The 17695-nt window shown below is 51.1% G+C and overlaps 1 protein-coding gene across 8 annotated transcripts in view; it reads left to right on the top strand.

Annotated features, from left to right (window-relative positions):
- CACNA1C (calcium voltage-gated channel subunit alpha1 C) overlaps nucleotides 1-17695 on the top strand; it is a 587470-nt gene that overhangs the window by 523080 nt on the left and 46695 nt on the right. For 5 of the 8 annotated variants that reach the window (XM_023756709.1, XM_023756711.1, XM_023756708.1 and 2 more), the window contains one exon: nucleotides 3727-3810. In XM_023756709.1, coding sequence (XP_023612477.1) covers nucleotides 3727-3810 — 84 coding nt within the window. Of the gene's footprint in view, nucleotides 1-3726; nucleotides 3811-4399; nucleotides 4484-17695 lie in introns of all 8 variants that reach the window. The other 3 variants (XM_023756710.1, XM_023756707.1, XM_023756704.1) reach the window with 2 other exon arrangements.

Raw genomic sequence — 17695 nt, 5'->3', positions numbered from 1 at the left:
CCCGTGAGTGGAGGGCCAGCGGCACTCAGGAGAATGGGTTACCCGTGGGGTGTGAGCAATCGCAGGGGTGCTGCTGCTCAGCCTGGAGGGGAGAGCACGAGACCTCCTGAGGATGGCCAGGGGAGAGCCCATCTCGAAAGGGGACATCTACTGATTCTGCAGGGTCTAGGGATTGCGAGGAAAAGACTTCCAGCCCTGAAAGCACCATCCCGTCTGGGCGATCAGGCCTGCATGGCTCTGAGGAGCTGGACACGAAGAGGTTTGGTTTACCATTCAGGGAGAGCCAGGAAAACCTGTCCCTAACCCTGGTGTCTTCCCAGCCACTTGGGACCTGTCACCAGGGAAAGAAGGAGTGGCAGGTATAAGAGAAAAAACACCTATGAATTTTTTTCATCCTCTTTCTTCCATTATACCCCCAAAATCCACATTTCCAATGGTTTCCAGCAAATAAGGAGGTGGGCAAAAACAGGTGTGCGGGGGTGGGTTGGGGTAGGGGGGAATAGGAGAATGGGAAAGAGAGCATAACAGAGCACTAAGCTCTCACACTCCAGAGAGTTTAGGGGAAAAGTAATTCTCCCAGGCCCTGCCTGCTTAGGGGTTTGGCCAGTGTCCCCCTTGGACACCTGTTGACCTAATGGGGGCGTTGGGCCTTGTTTCTGGTAGTGGGTGGGAATGGGTGGGAGGAAGGGACAACTGAAAGAGTGGGAGGAGGAGGCTGACCTAAACGCTGGATCTGAAGGGGTCTTCGGGGTCCACTTGGGAAGGTTGATGGGCTGTGGGACAGTGGGGTGGGAAAGTGGGTGGAAGGGTCAAGGTTAAAAGCTGCCTCTTAAAGGGATCCTGTCAACACCTCCCACAAACATGGTCCCCCGACCATGCATTCTGGCTACATGCAAAAACTCTCCTCAGGGCTGGGTCCCCAGGAACCCTTGGCGACAAGGGCATGGCTGGTTTCTGCAGCCAGTGGAGGCCCAGGCACTGGGCCCACCAAGTAGCTTTCCATAGACCAGAGAAGTCATTCAGAAGCCTCCAGCAGCACAGCCTGTTGAGGGCAAGGGCAAGGGCAAGGGCAAGGGCAAGGGCAAGGCACGAGGCATGAATCTCCACAGAGCCCAGCCAACCCATAGCAGGCAGCCATGAAGCTGTGGAAGCAGCCGTGGTCCAAGAGGAATTGACTGTGGTGTTTCCTTCCATGTGCACACGCACATAGAGACCCAGGAGACATGGTGACAAGTGATGCACACCCAGGAGGTTGACAGGGTCCCTTTAGGTCTCGGCCCCGCCCCTGGTGCTCCCAGCTGATTAACCTGTGTGTTAACCTCGCCTTTGCCTGTTTGCTGCCTCTCTTCCTTTCTTTCCCTTTTCTCCTCTCAGAGGTGTTGCAGACCAAGGCCAACTTACCCATTTTGTTTCAGGTCTCTCGTGGATGAAAGACTCCAATCGTCCTCCTTTCTTGAGCCCTGAGCCTTCTGCCTTCCTCCCTCTCCTCCTGTCCCCACTCCCAAATCGTGTTTTGTTACCACGTTTTCTAGGCTGGATGCAGAACATCCCAGACTCTGCTCTCGTTCCTGTTTCTCTCCTTTCTCTCCCTTGACCTTCTCCCCTTCCCTTCTGAAATAGCTCTACCACAAAGATGGTGTTCCTAGCTAGAGATATCCCCCAATGTTTTCCAAATTCTAATTTTAAAACATATGCATCTTTATAGTCCATTTGGGGCCTTCACTCTTTACCTTCCTCCCTTCAAAATCAGCCCTCTCCATTTGCCCTGAGAATGACATCTGAGAACCTGGGAGGGAATTGGTTGTTTCCTGCTCATAACATCTGATTTAAATGAGAGAGAGAGGCCCCTCTCTGCCTCAAAGGGTCTAGCATGATCAGAAAAATATTCTGGGAAGCCAACAAGAGAGCCATGTATTTAGGCTGACCCTCACCTAACCCATGCCCTGGCCAACCTCTGCTTCCCCAGCCTGGCTGTGCAAAGTCTCCACAGTGGCACTTCTGTTTTCTTTTGGCAGAAATGCCTGGGAACCAAGAGGCCCCTTTCCCTGTGACCTGACCTCCCACACTAAGAATAACAGCCCTAGGACAGCGTGTCTTGCGATCCCTCTGGAAAGAGGGCATGGCTGGGAAGTGGGGAAGTTAAGGGAGCTGGATAGAGCCAGGAGGAAATGGAAGACACAGACTCATGGCTCTTGTGAGTAAAAAATAAAAAGGGAGAGTTGGCAGCCTTCTAGAGGGCTGGGAGAGAGACCTGGGAAACTCTCAAGAGAACTTTAGTGCTTCCAGACCCACTCGCCAGGCTCTGGAATTCCATCTCCCGGAAGCCCCAACTGGCGGCTAGAGAATAGGAAAGGTCTGGTCCTGCTCAGCAAATGTTCTCCAGTCCTGTTTTGTCCCCTTTGCAGACATTTATTTAAAAACTAAAAGAGCAAATGTCCTTTTTTAAAGAAGACAAATGTCTTTAGTACTAGCTCCTTTCCACTCCATGGGAAATGTGGCTGTCCTGTTCCTAGGGTTTCCTCACCTATGAGCAGATGTCCCTGTGGTCACAGCACTGCCCTCTAAATCCCTCACCTCACAGATAGGCAGATGGCCCACCCAGGACTCCTGGAATCCTCTAGGGAACCTGGGACTGCCTATCCCTTGGTTGGCCAGTTGTCCAAGTACCTTAAAGTCTTGCAAAAAAATTTATCTCTTTCCTTTTCTAAATATGGTGGAGGTGAAATTCCATAGGTACAGGGTAAAGTGGTAAAAGCAAGACACTGTCCTTCCTCTTCTGTGCCAGAATCTCTCCTTCCTAAGAATCCTGTTCCCTTCCATACCCTCTACCCAGACCACCCCTATCAACCCAGTTCTCAGGAAAGGCTTTGAAAACTTCATTCACTTTGGTGGCACCTGCATTTCAGCGGGACCCTATAGCAGAACGGCAGTGTTGGGACAGGAGCCTGGGCAGATGTTGCTTAGGAGAGCATTGTCTAGGGCCATGTCCTGTGCTCCCCAACTATGAGACCTACCTGCACTATGTCTCCTTTCAGTCAGGAAAGCCTTTGCCATGACACAGCTGCCCCTGAAAATTCTTGGGCACATCCAGAGCTGGAACAAGGTGACCCTCATTCTAGCTGCATAAAGTCCAGCTTTTTATAGACATTGTTTTAATGACGTGGTCCCCTTGTCATTGCTGAACTTTACATGAGGCACCTCTGAGCTCAGATGACCTGGCCACTCTTCTGGATCACACTGATCGTTTCTCTTTAGCTCCCAGATCACCCATGGGACCACAGCCCGTTCTCCTCTAAGGGGTCATCCAGCTGTGGTCCCTCCCCGCCTCCAGACAGGCCCTTCTGATGAAGAGAACCGGGGACATGGGAGATGCTGAATGTGGACTGAAAAGAGAGTCCAGCCACATCCCTGCACCGTGGCAGCTTGTGCTGCCTGCCCCAGGCCCTGCTGGGAAGTAGAGAGGGCCTCTGTGCAGGAGGGTGGTGAAGCGGATGGTCTGGAGGAAGGGGAGCCGTGTGGCCATGGGGAGGCAGGGCAGGAGGATTGGACTATTTGCCTCCTGGCACCTCCTTTTCCCCTGGGCTCCTGGGTTCTGAAAGGGTGTTTGGAACTCCAGCAGCAACACTGAGGTGCCGGAACGGTGATTCTGATGGTGATGGTTGCTCTGTTCTTGTCTGTCTAATATTCCTTTTTAATCCCCATCCTGCCTGCCCCTCCCTTATGTAGGGTTACTTTAGTGATCCCTGGAATGTTTTTGACTTCCTCATCGTAATTGGCAGCATAATTGACGTCATTCTCAGTGAAACTAATGTGAGTATGACTCTGCCCTCCCCAGGAACCTTCTCCTTCCTCTTCTTCTGCCTACTCTTTCCCTCTCACTCTCTCTCTCTTTACCTCCTTTTATTTATTTGTTTTAATTTCCTGTTTTTACCCGCCTCCAGTCATGCTTTTTATTGAACCTGCCGTCGTCCTGTGAGGGAAAAAAAGTGGGAGCCTCTCCTCCTTTTTTTCCACTAGTCCCAGCTCAGCCCTGTGTGCCAGGCCCAGGGGCTTGGCCGAGTGGAGGGAGCAGGCGGTGGGAGGCCGCCAGCTCCCCTCCCAAGTGGCCACAGCCCGGCGTAACCTTTGAACTAACCCAGCTTTTGTCAGGCCTCTCCACCCTGCGAAAACCAGGTGACCCAGGTTTGAGCCACCAGGACTGTAGAGTGGTAAGAGAGTATTTACTATGCCCACGTAACCTCTTTCTTTTCTCATTTTTTTCTCTTCTCTCCTTTCTTTCATGCTTTGTTTTGTTTTGTTTTGTTTTTCCTCTTCCTTTTTGTTTTGTTTTTCTCCTTTGTTGTTGGTTTTTTTTTTTTTCTTCTCTCTCTCCTTTCCTCGGCTTCTCTGCCCCATGCAGCACTATTTCTGTGATGCATGGAATACGTTTGACGCCTTGATTGTTGTGGGTAGCATTGTTGATATAGCAATCACCGAGGTAAACGTAAGTACATGGCGTCTGGACCTGACTGTCCGTGCCTGCTCTAATACTCATTGTCTTTCCCCAGTTTATTGTTTTTCTTCCTATTTTCTCCTCCCCACCTCCTTATTTTCATTTCCTGGTTTTCATTTGTTTGTTTATATTGGTTTAAAGGATTTTTTCTTGTTGCTTTATTTTGAAAATGTTTTTATGATTTATTTAACCTTGGAACGAGTTAGGCCTCCCTTTCCTTTAAGTTTTGATTGCTGCATCCTTTTCTCTCTCCCTTTACTCTCAGCCTGGCATGACTCACACTGTATAGGAGGATGCAGCTATGGGGAGCACGGAGTGAGAAAACCAAGGGACATTTGCAACTTCTGGGCAGCTGCTGGGGCAGGGACCCAAACCTCTTTTCACTCCACCTCACCTCCAGACCTCTGCCTCTCTCCCTCTCGCCTTTCCACCCACAGCATCCTGGAAAGGAGCTCTCTCCAAGTGGGACACTGGATTAAGGCTTGGTCGTTGCCTGCATTGTCAGCCCAAGGCCCGGCCCATTACATTCACACTGACAGGGCTTTGTCCGACTTAACATCAGCAGCCCATGCAGGCAGCCCGGCCCGTCCAGGCCCATTTGGGAGAGAAGCAGAGAACTGGTCATGTTCAGAGCCCTGCCCTGCTTGCACCCCTCTTCCCTGGAGTGGCCAAAGAGCCAGGTGGCTGGTGACCCACCGAGAGAGAGCTCTTCTGAGGTCTTTCCTCCCTCTTGCTGGGGCAGCAGCACCTCTCTCCCACATGGAACCCACCCAGGGAACGGACTCTTGTACCCGCCTGGTTCTCTCCCACTCCCGCCCCCACACCCTGCCCTGGCTCCCTGGCCTCAGACAACTCCAGCCCCTGCACTCCGAGGCCTCCTGCCGCCTTCCCGAGAGTTGCCTCCTCCTATACAGCTCCTACAGTTCCTGCACATGTCTCTTTGTTACCTGGCATGTTTAAACCTTCTCTTTATCTATAGGCAAGCCCTCTTGCAGTCGGTCTTTAACATGTGTTAATTTTTTGTCATAATTTTTCCTTAATTAAGAGACTTGGTAATGTTTGCACAAATCTTTGATGCACTGAACCATGAATAACAGCATGGAGCAGGTGCTGTCCAGTTTTGATCAAAGATGTTTAAAACTGCCCTACCAGCCGCCACCATCTCCCCACTGTGTTCCACATCCCCTCCTCCCTCCATACTTTGCTCCCCATCAGTTGAACTGACTTGTCATTTTATCTGCCTGATTCCCCTGATGAAAGCCCCTGTCTGCCCCCTCCCAGCAGATGGACATTGAAGGAGGCTGTCACGCTTCCCATACCCGCCCTCAGCCCCTAGCACCCTCCCCGCTCACCCGTAGCTCCAGATTTGGTTGCCTCTCTGTCTCCCAGATCCCCCGAGTTGTCTTTGTCTCATGTGTGTATGTGTGTGTATGTGTGTACACTTGCCCTTGACTTCTTCCGGTGAATGATAGATTATATTTTAAAAAAACAGTCTTCCTACACATGCTTTGTGCCCCCTCCCCTCATACTCTGCCTCACCCCTCCTGAGCTCACTCCCAGTTCTGCAGGCTGGATGGCCCAGGTTGTATCTCAGATGCTATTCAGAGCCATGAGTTGGTCATGTGTCTGTAAAGGCCAGAGCTTCAGGCTCGGAGCTGGTGCCGTGCCGTGCCCTGAACTGAGGGCGAACTCAAGGAGAGGACGGGGCAGAGAGCAGCGGTGGGCCCTGCCCTCTGAGGATGGAGGTTTTCAGACAGCAGTGCAGGTCCTTGTGAAGCCTGTGCCAGGGACCGGGAGCCTGCGAGACAGCAGGAAAGTGCCAGCCAGTGACAGCAAGCTGCTCCCCACTGTCGGCAAGTCCCACATCAACACTCAACCTGCCGTTTTCCCCCAAACTGTTAGTGCTTCTAAAAGAAAGACAAAGCAAAAGAAACGTTTAGGGCATAAATTTCTATAGAAGTGGCTATGTTGGCGGTAGAGAGGGAGGGTGCAGGACAGGAAGGAGCGTAAGGCCGCCATGCAGACCCTTCCATTTATACGTGGTTTTCTACTGACGATTCACCCTTGCATTTGTCTCATGGAACTGAACTGCCCTGCGAGTCTGACAGACACAAGTTATCGTCCCCAGTTTGCTGCCGCTAAAGATGCTGGTGGAGAGGTGAAGTCCTTTTGTGCCGTGCAGCTGAGGCCAGCCCCTCACTCCTGGGCCCCGCCCAAGTTCCCTCTCTAATCCATGATGCCCTTGATAAACACATGCATCTCACATGTCCTTCCACCAGCCAGGCTTTGTTCAGCCCTTAAGTTCTGTAATTTATATTCAGAATAACCGTACGTGTGACGCATCAGCCCCCTCGGAGCTGTGATGCAGCCTCTCACCAGCCTCCCCTACCCCAGGCTCAGGGCTCTTCCTCCTCTAGACAGAGGTGAAGAGTCACACTGAAGGGTGGTCTGGAGACGAAATGGGGACAGTGTGTGCGATGGAGAGCAAGGGGCGTTGTCCGATGAACGGCTTGTGAACCAGAAAAACCAATGTAACACCCCCAGGCAGGGGCGGTGTGGGAGAGAGGAGAGAGGGTTGATGTGAAGTCAGAGCTGGCGAGTGGCTGAGTCTTGCTTCTTCTTTTTCCTGGAAAAGAAGACTTCGTTTCCTCCTCTGTCAAAGGAATGTGATTATCTTATGGGACTGTGTTTTGAAGCTCAACGAAGAGCATCTATTTTAAAACTCTATGTAAACTATAAAGTGCTACGGAATGGAAGAGACTGGCACCCAAGCAAATGACATTTTTCCCCAAATCCCTGCTGGAATAGCTCTAGCCAATTATATTTAGTTATAACTTACGCCCACAGGCACTGTTAGAGCCCTTGTTTCCCAGATATATTAGATCCTTGGAGATGGTTGACAGGTAGGGCCAGATCAAAGCCAGCGCAGCTCACTGACCACGGCCCATACCCTCGCCTCGGCAGGGCTGTTCCCCAAGCACATTGGATGTAGCCCTGCACTTGCATAGCAGTCAGTATTGTGGATGACAACTTGTATAAGCAATAATGCTTAGTCTCAGAGGTGGGTCCCTCTGCCCATAGGTTCTGCCTCAGGCCACTGGCAGCTCCTGGGTCTGAACACTCCCTGGGGCAAGCAGTTTACAGCTCCAGGTGTCCCCTGGGGCCGCTCCAGGCCTTCCCAGAATTTTCTCGTCTTACTTGTCATCACAAGACACTCACTCCCAGACATATGTTCTACTTGGCCTCAGAGGGATCCATGAGGGCTTTTCACCTGTAACTCATCATCTTTGACTCTTCAACCTACAGAAATTGACTCTCATTTCCCTCACCTAACTGCCATATTCATCCTAACCGCCCTCCAAATATTCCTCACATCGAAGCTCATCTCCCCATAAATGCCTTCTCTTTCCTCCTTGCCTTTACAGGCTATGGCACCTCTCCCTCTGGGAAATGGGTTTCCAACCAATCCCAGGAGCCAGCATTCACTCATTCCACCATGTTTCTCGTCTCCCCTTCTGTGTGCTGGGTACGATTGTAGGCACCTGGAGTACATCAAACAAAAGCTCCCTTTTCATGAGCTGGCAGTCTAGGGTCAGAATAATAAGCCTGTGAGCAATGCAAGGAGTATAGAAAACAAGGAAATCATAGTCCATTGAAAGCTGGTAAGTGCTTTGGAAAAGGAATAGTGTCATGTAAGGGGGTCAGAGGTGCTAAGAGGCAGTGAAGGAAGGTGCTGTTTCAAATAAGATGGAAGTGAGGAGTTACCCATGCAGATACCTGGGAGGAGGGCTTTGGGGGCAGGAGAAACAGCTGTTACTGGTGCAGAATGAGCAGGGGAGACGGAGAGAGGAGGGGACCAGAGAGGGGGAGCAGATTTGGGCTTTTATGCTGAGCAAGAAGGGGAGACACTTGTGCCTCTGAGAAGAGGTGTCCCCTGATCTGACTTACATTTCTGAAGGCCGATTGGCTGTCTATAGGAGTCAGGGTGGAAGCACAACACCATGTAGAAGGTGCACATGATTACCCAGGTGGGAGGGGACCGTAGCCTGCAACAAAGCAGCAATAATAGAGGTGGTGAAAAGGGTCCAATTCTCAATCTGTTTTGAAAATAGAATGAACAGTATCTCCTGACAGACTGGATGTGGGAGTAGGAGGAAGAGGTGGCCAGGATGGCTGTGAGGTTTGGGCCTAAGCAGTGGGAGGATGGAGCTGGTATGAACCGGGAAAGACAGGAGGTGGAGCACGTTTGCATGAGGAACTCACTGGGATGCATCTATTTCACCTCCCAGTGGGGATGGCAGGTAGACAGTTAGACACATAGTCTGAGGGTGGGGCTTGGGGTTGTCAGCATATAGATAGTATTCAAAGCCATGACAGTGGTGAAGAGCTCCCAGGGCTGAGCGGGGCGGGGCCTCCAGCAAGAGGAGGGCGGGACGTTTTGCGCTCAGAGCCAGTCTGAGGTTCACTTTCTGCTCCCTCTGGGAGATGCCTCTGACCACTGCAGAATGTACCCAGAGGGCGATCAGAAGTCTCCACCATGTGGAGCTGTACTGGATCCTGCTTCCACTGCTCTTCTCCTCCTGAGGCCTTACCTCGTTCTCAGTCAGAGGCTTCCTCCCTCCGTGTCCCCTGGGAGGTCCAAGTGCAGCATCTTGTCACTCTAAGGAAGCCTTCTGGTTTTCCTTTATTTCTTGGGTCTGAAATATATTTTCCAGAGGGAAAAGCCTGAGACATAGGCCCTGTGATTGTTAATGGAAGTTCCTGGAGCATCAGAAACTGCTCCCTAACATCCCAAGTTGAAATCAATTTGGGTCCCTGGTCATTCAACACCTTTCCCATCACTGTTCTTTATCATTCTGTATTTTGATTATTGCACCATAGAGAGTGCTGAGAGGCCTGGATTCTTGCATTATGGATACAGGACAATATTCCCAAATTGCAAATCAAGAAGCCTATGTTCTGTTTCCAGCTCTGGCACTATGAAGCCATGTGACTTAGAGCAACTAACCCCATTCTCTGGTCCTCAACTTCCTTGAAAGTGAAAGAGGCCAGGGGCAGGTGGAGATGGCCTCAGAGGGCCTTTGCGACTCCAGCACTCCTTGGTTCTGAATGGGACATTTTCTGGTTGTGGGAGGCAGATTTCCATTTCCTCTCACTACCCTGCCAGATTCCAGCTCTAAGGCGGAGTTCCTTTCATAGGGCTCCAGGGCTGCGTGGGGATCTGCTCCCTGGCTTTGGGATGGCTCATGTGGAAATTCTCCCGGGAGGAGGCCTGCAGGGATCTTCAGGTTGAGGAGCAGGACAGAGATTGTGTGAGGCCTGGAGAGCTCCTGCAGAAGGTTCAGAGAGAGTGAAAGCAGGAGGATTTGCTTAGGAGGCAACACACTAGCCCACTGAAGTGACCAGAGCAGAAAAACAAAGTAACGCTGGTCCTGGCTATGATCTTAGTTGATTAGAGTAAGGGAGGCAGGGAGGAGGACGGAGCGGAAGGGGAAGAGGGAAATGACAGCTTCTCTTGGATGAGCATGTGCCAGGCAGCCTACTAGGACATCACACACAGTCAGAGTAACACCTCTGGGTGCGTAGTGTCTGCAGAAGGAAACCAAGGCTTATGCAGGATGAACAGTTTGCCTATAGCTAATAGGTGGAAAGACTGGGATTCAAATCCATTTCTGTGGGAGAATTGAGTCTTGCATTTCCACAGAGTCCATTAGCCAACTCCCTGGGCCAGTCTGGCCTGGGTATGGCATCACTGAAGGGCCCCTGCCACTCACAGGACCTCATTCAGTGCACTCCCAGCATCACGGCCTGGGGCAGAGGCTTAACCTAACTTCCCTGTGCCCGCTGATGCTGCCAATGCCCGACCAAGGGAGCCCAGGCTGCTCTGGGCTCATGCGCCTAGTTAATGGGGCTCAGAAGAGAAGGGCAAAGCCATTGTAAAGCAGGCCCACCTGACAGCTGGAACTTGAGAAGAAAATGGGAGGGGGAACAAGATGGGCCTGGGACTCAGTTCCAGGGAGTGTCCAGCGGTGAGTCATGGAGGCCCCACATCCTCCCTCCCCCAGCTCCTGAGCCAGTGGGACCTTCCCACCACCGCTCTGAGGGACTGTCCCTTACCAGCTCCCCATAAAAATAATGAAGCAACTTTGACTCCTGCTCAGGCTTCAGGGCCTGGAATGACGGGAAAGCAGCCATTGAGTCACAGAGTGTTTGCTGCACACCCACCCCCAGGGTGGAGTCAGAACGCTCAGCCCGCACACGCCGACCCTCCCTCCACATTTCAGCCGGGATGCCTACGTGGGCCCTCAGCCTGGCTCTTGGTCTGCCTTTTCCTGAACCCGCCATGGCAGAGAAGGGGCCCGATGGCGTGAGAAAGGCAGGGCTGGGTGCCCCCAGAGGTGTGAGGAGGGTAAGACAGAAAATGGGGTCATCCAAACCGTTAGCGAGAACGCAGCTTTGGAGACCATCTAGCAGCCGGAGCCCCTCTCCACGGACTCCACGAGCACCTGCTGGGAGGCAGCCCCAGATACACAGTTTTACAGACAAGGACGGTGGAGGCAGAGGCAGGGAACAGCTCGCTCACCCTCACAGCATTTCACAGCAAGGCCAAGCCAGAACGTGGCGCCTGAGCGCAATCCGGCATGTTTAGTTAGGGGCTCAAAGAGTGACATCGCCAGACGTTGTCTAAATGGCAGTGGTCAGTGTGGCATGGGCTGCTTCTAAGGTAAATTAAAGTAAGATGGGTGGTGTCAGGCCCGGCTGGGTGAGGACCTCCCGACACCTCCATTTCCCTTTGCTGGGCGCCTTCTCTGTCGCTGACGGAGCTTCCAGCCTCTTGACATCCATCCCCACAACAGAACGAATGCAACCAAGGTCTCTTGTTTCCAATACACTAATTCATACTCAGGTGGGGGTGACTCAATCAGCTCCCCTTTGAAGAAGAGAGGGTAATGCTCACCCCAAGGACAGTATCTCGTGTGTCTCCTGTAAGGCTTTCGGGAACATGACGCCGAATGAGGAAGCTGTTCCCCAGCCTCGGCCCCCAGCGGTGTGACACGGCAGTTCCCTCCTCTGCTGGGGCATAGAGCTGGCCCTCGAGAGACGTGGCTGAGCCCACTCTGCCCAGCAGGGAGGCAGCATGTGGCCATCGGCAGGCAGTCCAGCTGGAAGGGGAAGAGCCACTGCAAAAGCCTCTGGAGGGTGAGGCTGCTGTGTGGGCAGCGCAGGAGCAGTGTGGTGGGACAACCAGGCTGGCAAAGCAGCCCCGTACCAGCAAGCCTGCAGGCTTGGCCCGAAAGGTCTGTGGGAACCTATTTGCTTGTTTGTGATGGACAGCCCGGTTTGGGTTCTATTCAGCTGTCAGATCATCTGACAGTTTAGCTCCCCGTGCCCTCTGCCTTGTAACCAAGGCCCCTTCACTTTTGTTTTCCTCTATTTTTCTTCCCTTCTTTATTCTCTCTCTTCCATCCATAGACAACCCTCTCCTTTCATCTAAAACAGAAGCGTGGGAGGAAGCTGTCACAACACACTCCTTGGTTTGGCCAGACAGCCCCCTGGGTCTGACCAGTGTCTGTCACTTCAGGTCTCACAGGCTGAGCAAGTTCCTGTTGCTGTGTTTGCCAGACGCCTCTAAAGCAAAGGAGCCTAGGCCAGTGGTCGGCAAACCACGGCTCGGCAAACCGTGGCTCGCGAGCCACATGCGGCACTTTGGCCCCTTGAGTGTGGCTCTTCCACAAAATACTGGCTCTTTCACAAAAATACCGACGTCTGTGCATGGGCCACGAAGTTTCAATCGCACTGTACGTGCGCGCCCGCACGTGGTATTTTGTGGAAGAGCCACACTCAAGGGGCCACAGTTTGCCTACCACTGGCCTAGGGTATTCCAGAGCTAGTGGAGAGAGTGAGAGAGTGACGCCTCAGGCAGGCTCAGAAATGCCGCCACTTCTGTTAACACCCATTTACTCTTCATGTCTGTCCTTCCTTCTTCATGTCTGTCCTTCCTTGGGAATCGTCTGCTTCCTCTTGTTTCCTTTATGGGTCTCGATGCTCTCTCCCTCCCTCTTCCCCTCCTATGGAATTCTTTCATGCTGCTAACACGGCTGACAATGGATTTCATCCATTTATTCTTTATGAGTTTCTTTTGTTTGCATGACTGGGCACGGGCCATCCTTCCCAAGGGAAGATAAAGCTGCCCTGGCAATATGATAATCAGTCACGTTTAGCATGAGTGCCTCGCAGGTGACAGCAGTACCCATGCCCTGCACCTCCTACCAGTCCCCTCAGGGCCAAAAGTCCCCTTGAGGGAGGTTCTGAAGGGTGTTTCATCTGGGTGCCTGTAGCCACAAAGATTCATGAGGGATCATCTCCTCTGGCTAGAATTTTTCCTTGGAGAAACAGATGCCAGCAGGGAATTTTCAACATGGTGGACATGGGGGGAGGGGGTGTTGCTCTTTCCACTCTCCACCTTGTCATCTTTGGGCTTATTATCTTCATTTCTTCCCTGCTCTGTTCTGTCCAATGTTTTTGCCTCCCTCATAATGCCCTATCTTCCTCTTCTTACCACTCCTCCTCCACAGATCTGTTTACATCTCCCATTCATTCCAGACCAAAAGGGAAATTCTGTGTAAGAATTACTTTCAAGTGCCCATCTTTCCTTCATTTGCACTTATATCTAAAAGCCTTTGACATCTTCTGTATCCCAGTTGACTTATGGTTCTTTAAACTTTGCATCCCCCTTAGCAAGGAAGCTCTTAATTCAACTTTGGAAGGTTACAGGTTAAAACATATTTTACTTTGGTCTCCTAACCATGCCTTTCCCTGCTGCCATCTCTGGTGGCTCTAAGGTGCAGCATCTCCCAACTCCCTGACATCTATAGGCCACACTAGTCCCTGCGTTCTCATTTCTCCTGGTTGAAAGAGGAGGTAAAAGGATAATGAGGACACCCCCTTCCCAATTAACTGACACTTGCTAGCTCCTGGCCACGACGCTGGTGTCAGATGTTTCTAGAAGCCCCTGGCTCTGCTTCTCCCAGTCTTCTCTGTGTGTACCAGCCTGATAATGGTCCTCTCGCCACAGATTAACTGGGGTTTCACCAACAAAGCCCCGGCCACTCAGCCCTCCACCACACCACTGTGCTCTCACAACTGAACTAGCCATCCTGCCTTGCAGATCAAATTGAGACGAGAGTAGAGACAGCAAAAGCAGAGACGCAGAGCTTGGCATGGGGTGGGGGTGTAGGCAATGCCAGCTGGAACTTGCCCTTCAGGTGGATGGAGTGGAATTTCTATCACAGCCACTCCCTAAGTTTTAGACAAAAAATTTTAAAAAAAGAAAAGCAAGGTTCCTCAGCAGGGTGCCCAGTAAAAGACTCACATACCCCATGGCATTGCCCTCACCTCCTATTCAGAGGAATGAGGAACCTCAGTGGCCATGAGGTTATAGCCATCGCCTCAACAGCAGCCATCGGGATTGGCAGCCCATCTGTGGGCCCTGCTCCTGACTCAGCGGGGAGCCAGCCTCCTCTGGAGGGAGCCCAAGGATAGTCAGTGCCTTTCAAGGTCAACATGGCCAGGAGGGGGCAGCGGAGGCTTCTGAGCTCTTTAAAATTCTCTTTAACCAACTGATCTCAAGAGAATTCTGGAAGACAACTTTGTTGGGTATTCCAGCCTAGATATCTACACCTAGCCCCTAAATCCCTAGTAATCTTCCCCCTCCTGGCTGTGCAAGAAGGAGGAGGGGCAGGGGGAGGAAGAACGTCCCTTTTTATATGGTTAGGAGCTATTTTCAACAACTTTTAGTTCTCCAGAGAGACAAAGTAATGTTAACAACTGGGAAACACATGCCACTGATGTCATATTCCTGGGAAATCCCTCCACTAGGATAGTCTCTCTGCCTCTCCTGTGTTCCCGGGGTTTCCCTAAGCAGCCTCTGTGTGGTCTGGAGATAGTACCGCAGTGAACAGGGGCAGTGAGTATATTCCAGAAGCCGACTCACCCACTGAGGCAACACTTCTGATTTGATCCTAAACTTCACTCAGAGACTCTCTCTTACTAGCTGCCCCATGTCACCCCTATCGTCCCAGCCAGTTATACCAAACCAAGCTAATCTGCATATGTAAATTGCAGTACGTTAACTGGCTTTTCCTCTCTATTTGCCCTTAACCCAGCGGTTCTCAACCTGTGGGTCGCGACTCCTTTGGCGGTTGAACGACCCTTTCACAGGGGTCGCCTAAGACCATCTGTATATCAGATATTTACATTACGATTCATAACAGTAGCAACATTACAGTTATGAATTAGCAACGAAAACAATTTTATGGTTGGGTCACAACATGAGGAACTATATTTAAAGGGCCAGAAGGTTGAGAACCACTGCTAACCTGTTAGCTGGAACCACTAGCCAGGACTCTTTCTGAAAATGTCCCACCTCTGCCTCACTATAGCATAATCACCTGAGTTCATGTATACAAATTGCATGAACAAGTTTAGTTAATTGACCCAATATCTTTAATGCCTTGAAAGTTACCGGATCATTAGAAAACAAAGATGAAACAATTGGTTGCTCAGACATTCACTGCACACCTACCATTAGTGGGTACAGCACAGAATGCAAGCTCAGCCCGAATGCTCAGGGCTGATGTGCAGCTCCATTGGCTCTTGGGGAAGGGGAGGCAGTAGGGTCTCCAGGCTGCCGGGGCATACGTCTTCAGGGAGTCCTACTCCTCTTCCCCAGGAGAAACTGTCATCTAACTCAAGGAACTGGGAGCAACTCTGGAAAAGGGTCAGAGATGGATCGCACAAGTACTCCAGGCTACCAACTGATTCTAAGTTTAGCTCAAAAAGTAGGACCATCGCCAGATAGTTTTTTTAAGAGAACCAGGGACTCACAGAGAGTAGCCAACAAACAGTTGGCTGAAAGTGCAGGTGCCCGGATCCAACTGGCCCAGTCTTCCCTTCCAGCTCACCGGGGGTTCCATTTGCAGCTGGGCAAGGGGACCAAAGACAGGACCGACTACACCAGGTCATCTAGGAATGTCCTTCGGGGGCTGGCGGTATGTCCGTGAACTGTGGGTTCTCAAGAGCAAGGGCTGTGTGTTAGGCTTCTTCCTGTTGGTTCCACTGAGAATCATTTTGTGATTGCTTTGAGAGTTTATTATGAGTGGTTAGTTTTGTGTGTGTGTTGTTTTTGTTTTTTTTTTGAGACTGTGCACTTTGTAAGCATAGCCCCGCACATAGAACAGGCTGTGTGAGAGGCTCACAGGCAACACTGCCCCAGCAAGTCGAAAGTGCCCTCTGACCCTAGTGCCCACCAGTAGATGAGTGGATAAAAAGGCCGTGGTACATTTACACTATGGAATACTAGGCAGCAGTAAAAAGAAGGATCCGAGACAGCATGGAGGGACCTGGAGAGCATTATGCTAAGTGAAATAAGCCAGTCAGAGAAAGACAAGTACTCTATGATTTCACTTATATGTGGACTCTAATGAACTAACAAGCAAAGTAGAGACAGACACATAGATAGAGAGCAGTCTGACAGCTGTCAGGGTGGGAGGGGCTTGGGGGGCTGGGTTGGGAGGGGGTGGAGGGACTGAGCGAAAAGAGACACACGTGCCCTTTAAAAAGCATGGTCTAAAGCCAGAGAAAATGATTAATCTGTGAGTCTCCTGATTCTCCCACAGTGCCGGTCTCATTAACCGGGCGGGGACCCAATGCAGGCCCCCAGGCCCCCGTCCTCCCACTCACTGCTGCCCTCACAGCTCCCTGACCACTCCTTGTCTCCCATTGCAGAGACGTATCATGAGGATTCTTAAATCAATACATATTATTAAAATAACAAGACAGGATCAAGGTGATTAGAACAGACCTAAAACTACATTTTGAAATAAAATATGACTTAAATAGATAAGATCTTAAATAGCTATAAAAGGCTAAAAATCAACCAAAAAAAAAAAAAGGACAGTTAAGACCTTTAAATATCCCAAATGAAGCATTCTGCATGTGTAAAAAGTAAAATACAATAAAACAAGTAGTTTAAATTTCCTAATGGCTGGGGTTATTCAGTGTGACCAGGTGACTCAGGTGAGTTCTCTAAGTTGTTTTCATTCTGGTCCTATTTGGGATGGGATTGACCCAGAGGACCTTCAAGCTTTGCCCAGGGTTCTTAGCAGTCATGGGGTGGGGAAGAGTTTTCAGGGTGGACCCAAGCCTGCTGGGAACTCTGCCTAATGCCTGGGCATAGTGTGTAGAATAGATTGACCTCTGTATGACCCTCACACTCGCTCACTGAAGCCTCAGAAACACAGACCCATTCACACAGGTGCACAAACACTTGACCATCCTGAATTGCCTCCGTGTGTGTGTGTGTGTGTGTGTGTGTGTGTGTGTGTGTTTCCATGTTCTATCGCAGCCTGCTAGTCAAATTCTCGTGAGCCCAGCTTCCAGGCCTGTGGACTGACCGGCAGCTCGTGCTCCTCCAGAAGCAGAATGGAGATGGGACTGTTCTGCAGAAGACTGGAGAGCACCCCTGCCCTATTCTTCCCCGGCCTCCCCCTGCATCTCCATCCTTCCCCAAAAAACATCCCACCAATCTGCTATGGGAAAAAGGAACTTGCCGACAAATTTGTTGCCAAAGGAGTGTTTTAAGTCTGCAAGCAAATGTCTGGTTGTGCACATTTTCATCCTTCAAAAATCCATTACAACGTTTGTTTGTATCTTAAAAACAGAAACACAAGAGCAGCCATCTGAAAGTGGAGGGTAAAAGCAAAGTCGTGACCTTCTAGAAAGAGTTAACAGCTCAGAAGGTCAGATCAGTCAGGCGCTCGGCTCTACCTGCTGAGAGTGGGGGCGTCTTCGGGATCCAGGCTGGGGAACTGGGCAGAGAGCTGCGCGGACTCAACATGCCGCTTTCCCCAGCACCTGCCCCAAACTGAGCTCAGCAGTCAGACCCATGAGAGCAGCTTCTTGGGCGTTAGTAACCATGTCTAAAATTGTGTGCAGAGCTTTCCAACTTCAAAAACAGCTCCACACATAGGTCATGCCATGCCAGGGCTCTCACACCTGAAGACTAGTAGCTAAGCAGGACCGTCTCCCACCTGAGCCTCAGCCTGAGGACTAACCCCTGCTATGGAGGGAGGTGAGGGCCACCTCTTTAGACCCTCCACAGTGAGAATTAAAACCCAGGCTCCCCCTCAACCTGAGGGGCCA

This window comes from Myotis lucifugus, unplaced genomic scaffold (genome assembly GCF_000147115.1).
Source record: "Myotis lucifugus unplaced genomic scaffold, Myoluc2.0 scaffold_98, whole genome shotgun sequence".
NCBI lineage: Eukaryota > Metazoa > Chordata > Mammalia > Chiroptera > Vespertilionidae > Myotis > Myotis lucifugus.
Note: the sequence above shows the minus strand (reverse complement) of the source record. Positions and strands in the feature narration are given on the sequence as shown.